This window comes from Wyeomyia smithii, chromosome 3, assembly GCF_029784165.1.
Source record: "Wyeomyia smithii strain HCP4-BCI-WySm-NY-G18 chromosome 3, ASM2978416v1, whole genome shotgun sequence".
NCBI lineage: Eukaryota > Metazoa > Arthropoda > Insecta > Diptera > Culicidae > Wyeomyia > Wyeomyia smithii.
In genome coordinates this window covers 245,487,989-245,494,934 of record NC_073696.1, presented here as the reverse complement: position 1 = coordinate 245,494,934, position 6,946 = coordinate 245,487,989, and the positions used below count along the sequence as shown (strand labels likewise).

The following is a 6,946-nucleotide window of genomic DNA, read 5'->3' as shown; positions in this document are numbered from 1 at the left end:
GTTAGGTGATGTAAACTTTGAATATAAATATGCATGCAAATTAACAATATATTGATTTACATTGCATGTGAATATAATGCCACACATGGTTTCTAATGCTCCATTTATGTGCATTCAAAGAAATGTAAATTTTTTTTACTGTGTAATTTTAATATTAACTTACTTAATATTGTGAATAGTGGTTCCAATATAGCGATTTATAGATTTAAGTTTAGCATTTTATTAGTAGTAGTAGTTTAGTATTTAATAGTATAAAATGAATCAACCAACTTAAGTATAGAGTTATAATCGCGCTCCTCTCTCGATCGTCGACAAAGCGAATGGCCTTTAGGTCTTCGGGTTTTTGACACTTCGTTCCGTCCGTCGACTGATTGAGGCGACTTGATCAGCGCCACGTCGACGTTTATCGACGGCGCCGCCGTAACGAGGGGCTTGGTCGTTACATACCCCCGCCCGTAAACCTTGGTGTTCTGAATCTCCCGAAGGCCCCGCTGGTTTGCACTGATCTCCAACGTCCAACACCGCTAATTTAACGGCGGGTCGCCGTAGAACTCCAGTCGCTGTCCGTACTAGAGCCTGGCGAACTCTGCCATCTCGGCCGGGAAGGACCCTGTCCACACGTCCACGAATCCATTGATTGCGCCCAGTTCCATTGACTACTAGAGCGAGATCTCCCTCCTCCAGTTCTTTGACGTTCTCGAACCACTTACATCTGCGTGTTATAACAGGCAGGTATTCGCGGATCCATCTCCTCCAGAACTCCCCGGTGATGTACTGGGCTAGCTTCCAGCTACTGCGTAGAGCTGCATAGCCATTGACGTCTGCTGCCGGCTGAATTTTGTTACCCGTGGAACTTCCTAGTAGGAAGTGGTTTGGAGTCAGGGACTCTTGTTCCGCTGATTCCAGAGGCATGTAGGTTAGTGGCCTGGAGTTGACCAGTGCCTCGGCTTCGTAGATGATGGTCTTCAAAGTCTCGTCGTCCGGCTTTCGCCGAGTGTCCAACGCTGAGCCAACTGCTACTTTTACTGATTTGACGAGGCGCTCCCACACTCCGCCCATGTGTGGAGCTGCGGGAGGGTTAAATTTCCAAGCGGTTCTTGCGTTCGTGAAGGTGGTTGCCATTACATCGTTCAATGTTGCGATCTCCTCCTGAAGCTGCTTGTTCGCCCCTTGGAAACAGGTCATCTGGCTGCGCCCTACTCTGACCAGCACCGGCCCGAAATAGTCCACCCCCACGTACGTGAAAGGGCGGACGAATGGTTCTAATCTTTCTTCGGAATGGGGTGCCATTGGTGGTGCTGATGGAATGGCCTTGGCGATCTTGCAGAACGCACAGTTGTTAGCAACTTTCCTAACAAGAGCTCGAAGGTTAGCCACCTCAAAACGCTGCCGCATTTCGTTCACCACTGTCTCGCGATTGGCGTGCCGATATTGGCGGTGGTAGAAGTCCGTGACGAGTGCTGTTACAAGCTGACGTTTTGGAAGGATGACAGGGTACTTCGCTTCGAAAGGTGCATATTTCGCAGCCCCGATACGACCCCGCATCCGAAGAATGCCCTGTTCATCCATGTACGGCCAGGTTTTATAGATGGGACTGGACTTCGACACGGTAGGATGACGATTTTCCGGGGTTCCTTGAGTCAACTTCAATATATTGCGCTCATCTGGATATGCCTCTTCTTGTGCCATCTTCCACAGCAGCTTGTTCGCCCTCCTTAACTCTGCTTGGGTGAGGACCTTCGCCTGAAGCTGATGTCCCACATTCCTTCGCCGAGAGCTATCGATGAACCGTATAGCGTAGCCCTAGTCCGCTGCAGCTTTGTCCACCGGCTGAATCTCGAGAAATCTATCAGCGGGATAGTATTCCAGTGTATCTGTGCCCTTCGGATTTCTTCGTGGGTGGTCTCAGTAGTTATCTGTTTAGGCCAAGATTGCTCACCATAGCGTAAAAACTTGGGTCCTCGCAACCAGGCACTATCAGATTCTAAGTTTGGTCCGCTTTTCCACTTCGTGACATCGTCTGCCACGTTGTTCTTCGATACCTCCACTCTTGAGGATCGCTGAGTGTTATGATTTCACCAATTCGGACTGATACAAATTTGTGAAACCGACGGTGGTCAGAACGAATCCACGCCAGCACTGTCGTGGAATCACTCCAGAAGAAGCGTTGAGCCACCGGATAGGTGTGGTACTCTAGGACCGTCGTCACGAATCGAGCTCCCAATACTGCAGCCATGAGCTCGAGTCTTGGAATGGGGAGAGTCTTCAGAGGAGCCACCTTGCTTTTTGCACCAACCAAGACCAATTGAGCACTGCCGTTTTGCACTGAGCGGAAGTAGACAGTGCACGAGTAAGCATTTTCGCTAGCGTCCACGATTGTATGGACTTGCAGACCATCCAGAGAATCCGGAAACGGGGAGAAGTAGCAGCGTGGAATCATCAACCGGTCCAGCTTCGGAAAGAATTCGATCCATTGGCGCCACTTTTGATGAAGTTCCTCGTTAATCGGTTCATCCCATCCCGTTCCTGACGCCCAGGTTCCTTGAATCAGCACTTTCCCGTGGACTAGAAAATGGGAGATGAGCCCCAGAGGATCAGAGAGACTCATGACGACCTTCAACACCTCTCGCTTTGTCGGTATGTGCGCTGCCTTGACGATGGTTTGAAGGTCTTCCCGTAAATTAACCGTATAGGTGAAGCAGTCCTCCTCAGGAAGTCACTTCATTCCAAGCACAGATTCAATCGTGCCATTTCGTTCCAGTGTCAGGTTCTTCGGCTCATCCCCCGAAATTTCGCCGACTCCTTGCAGAAGTTGAGAAGAATTGGAGCGAAATTTGCTGGTTTCGAATCCGCCTTTTGCGTGAACCAGTATCACTTCCTTGACGACTTCGACAGCCTCTTCGGCGGTCAGAAAGCTATCCAAATAATCATCCACGTAGTGGTTTTTTATTGTGGCTGCTGTCGCCCGCGGATACAGTTCGGCAAACTCCTGCGCGTTAATATTTTTAACGTACTGTGCAGAAGCTGGTGAACAGTGGTCAAATTCCATCTTGCTGGACCCACCAATACAGACCAACAAATCAACAATCAACTAAGAGACTTCATCGCGCTGGATGCCGCTGGGGTCACCGGACACTACGAGCCGCTGGAATCTAAAGAAGATACACGAGCAAATAAAATTCTTGAAGATTTTTGTGGGGGTGGGAGGTTATGAACACAATTCCGAGAGCAAACACTTTTTTATAGCGTTAGCTTCAAGCTGAATTTAGGAAATATATTTTAATGAATTGTTTATAGGTAGTGTTAGTTTAACTTTCACCTATCCTCTTTGTTTGTTTAACACGTAGAGTATCGGACTATTTCGGTAGGTTTTGCGCATTAGAATGCCCTGCCGAAGTAGTCTCACCCCCGCCGCAACGAGGGGCTTGGTCGTTACACTTGGAGAATAGAAAAAAAAATCCTTTTTTCACAAAATGGCGGCTGTGCAACGATTGCCGTGAACCGCATTTTTAAAAGTCCTTTCGCGGCGAGCAGTAGAAGTCGTGCCAAACTCCAGCTATAAACATTTTTCCATTATCTACATAAGTGGCGCTGGTGAAGTACACATGATTGTGTTTTTAGAATTTTTCTTCGCAAAATGTCAACGGTTTAGATACAAAAAATTCTTTTTCGACAAAAAAAAAATCGACTTTAATTGTTTATAACTTCTGTTGTTGTAAAGTTGTCCTTCCTGGATTCTATGTTCCTGTTCTTCTTTTTTTTATCTGATGTAAGGCTGCGCCGATATCGATCATAGGTAACTTCTATTAGTTTACAAAGCCTCGAAATAATAAAAAAAAAACGAGCATCGCCAAAATAAACGAAAAATGTTGTTTTTAAGCAAAAAAGTTGTTCGGTAAAAATTGATTTAAACGAATTTTGAGTTTAGATCAGTACTTCGGCGATGTAGATTTTGATTGTGGGATAGTATTAACATGATTTAAGCCAATAAGAAAAATGATAAGAAATTTTTTTTTTGTTGGGTATTACCTCTTAAATAACTTGGATGCAGCAGAAAGACTCGTAAAACCACGATAGTTCCTTACATTCTCACGGTCTCCAAACGAAACGAATGAGGTTCTGCATCCGTGTTTTATTAATCTTACACTCGATACGAATGTAAATGATCCACAAAGCATCGTTTAAAAAATTATCACCCTCACCCCGGAAACAAATGATGAGCAATTCCGAACTCATAGATTTAATTTAAATTTTTTGAATTTCAGGTTCAATGCATTTCATTAACTAGCGTAACAATAGGTGAGTCTCAAAAAAAAACAGGAAAAATCCAGCATTTCCTAAATTAGGCCGATACAAATTTCATGCTCATTTTATGTCACCCCCCTCTTCAAAAACGTTGAAAATGGGAAGGGGAAGAAAAAAAAGTTCAAGCCGTTTTGTTAATAACATTGACTTTTCGACAGCGTATATGCTTAATTTAGCAACAAAAAAGTACAGTGACAGTGAAAGCGTCATCAAAAGACAAGCCAAATGATTAATAATGATAATAATGTGACATTTTTCAACACACTTTTGCATGCATGTTACAAACGTCGTAACTTGCACACAATTTTTTATGAAAGCTATTCTTTCTTTTTCTTCTCAATGTTATTTATTTTTTGCCCTCCCTTAGCTAACTTTGATTATCATGGACATAAAAACTATTCAAAATTTGTATCGGCCTTATTATACAAAAAAAAACAAACAAACAAAAACCTGGTATGAAGGGTGAACATGAAGTTATTGCAACAATTCCAATTGGCTAAATTCTAACTTTTGGTCTTCAAAATGTATTGTTTACATGCTGTGAATTTGACAATTGCGTATTTCATTACCGCCAATATGGAAGCTATTACAGTAAAAGGGCGAGAAAAAATGTTCTACGCACACATGGCAAATTCGGAGCTTTCCCATCATGCGTTGGGAAAAATGCATTTGTAATTCGATCGTCTCAAGAGTGCCTAAATGGTTCAAAGACAAGTTGACGCTGGATCCCAAGAGTGAAGCTGGAAGAAACCCGGGATCAACAGGCAGAAAACCCGAAGGGAAGATCAAGAAAAGCTGACTTAGAACAACTACCACGACAGGAGTTTTTCACTGGAAAAGATAAGTTTAAAGTGGATGATTGTTTCGAGAAGTGTCCAAATTCGCTGCCAAGTATCTAATTTGGAAGGCTATCTGCACCTGTGGCAAGCGGAGGAGGAACCATCAACAGTGAAACATCAATAGTTATAGTCTTGTAACTGAATTCCTCAAAAAACGCCTATGGAAAGCCCACCATTTTGGCAAGGCGACATCTATAAATTACGTATCGCAAAAAAAACCCAAATTTGGAACCACCACTCCATACCCCCCCCCCCCCCCCCCTATGTAACGAAACGTAACGCCAATACTTACCCCCTTATAAAAATTACATAACACTGTAAAACTTATGTAAATTAGTTCCAATAAATAAAGCACATTTGCTTAGTTCAGGTTTTTACTGTAATTTGGTATCAGTGGACAGTTTCAGCACACATCACCCTATTTATTAGTATTTGAAACGCTTTACAAAACATGTCAGATAACACTTTATCCCTGCTAAAGCATAGTTTGTATGAAGTATATTTCCACATCGAGGGTGAAAAATGTGTGGTCTTATACTAGCTATTATTCTATAAACTAACATACACAATCCACAAAAAAAATTGAATATTATCACTTAGCTGCATTAATGAACAGTTGCTGCTGCAACTTTCGTTATGTTTCTTTTTATATTGAAATTTTGTTTCATGAAACAGTGATTAAACCTTTTTGCTCGAACTGCTGCCAAATCGATGGCCGACCGAAAATAATTAAGATAATGAATATAAACTTGGGTTGTTTAACACTTTTAAGATTTTTTCCTTCGTCTGAAAATGTTCCTGTATCTCTGAAAAGGGGTCCAACTCTTAATAAATTAAAAAACGTGGTATTATGTTTTGGATGAGATTTAGCTGACGACCAGTAGAGGACAATTGAATGTTCGAGAAATAATGATTAGAAGAAATCTAAATCTTTCTACTTAGTTGTCGAAAACGGTAACCAACTCGAAGATGTAGATGAATTCAAATACTAATCATCGTCAACAATAACAGAAAGGAAGATCCAACGACGCAATCAAACTATAACTTGTGACTGTTTCATCCTTCGCGAAACGTTTCGACCAAAGATTTTATACCTCCTTGAGGTAATGTGGAAACGTTTGATGAGCGAAGTCGGGATTAGTTTTTTTTAACGGCGTGTCCGTTTTGACTAGCGAGATAACTAGAAGCAAAGTCGGTAACCAAGAGCGAATCTGTTCAAAAATGCACTTCTTAGTTTTCACTATCGTTGTTGTAATGTGATAAACGCCGTCATCGCTTTCGTTAAATATACCTACTACATAGAGCTCAGCAATGTAAACAGAGATTTTTCTCGTAGGTTAGTGGTTTTCATTATTATCTCACATGTACACAGAGAAAGATGTGCTGGCACTCAGTTGTAACGTAAGATAGCAACTCGCGGAAAGAATGATCCTCACGCCAGTAGATCTACAAATACACAGGCTGAGATCTCCAGTTGCTCGAAAGATAGTAGATCACCACAGAAATCGTTTAAATGTTGCAATTGTTTGAGTATTTTTATATATCTATTCTATTTTTATGACATATTCATCATTCAGCTATAGAAAATCATCAGTTTTTAAATTGGGTTGTTTAGCTATATCAGTTTTTATATCATCTGAAAGATCTGTATTTTCTAAGTAAAACGTGACTAGAAATTTTTTTTATTGTTGTCTTTCGCTTTTTATACGATTTAAAACTGCTCGAAATCGCTATAATGACAGTTCGCCCATATACCAACTGTCATTGTAGCGATTTATAGCGAATTTTTATTCTTCTTTTAA

General features: G+C 41.8%; 1 protein-coding gene across 1 annotated transcript; it reads right to left on the bottom strand.

Moving 5' to 3' along the window:
* Positions 1 to 327: 327 nt before the first annotated feature.
* On the bottom strand, positions 328 to 1,689 carry LOC129729169 (uncharacterized). Its single transcript, XM_055687654.1, has one exon. It carries the CDS (start codon positions 1,687 to 1,689, stop codon positions 328 to 330), a length of 1,362 nt encoding a protein of 453 aa, XP_055543629.1.
* Between the last annotated feature and the right edge of the window lie 5,257 nt (positions 1,690 to 6,946).

Coding starts and splice junctions, on each gene's coding strand:
- LOC129729169 (XM_055687654.1), bottom strand. CDS start 1,689: ATGGCACAAGAAGAGGCATATCCAGATGAGCGCAATATATTGAAGTTG.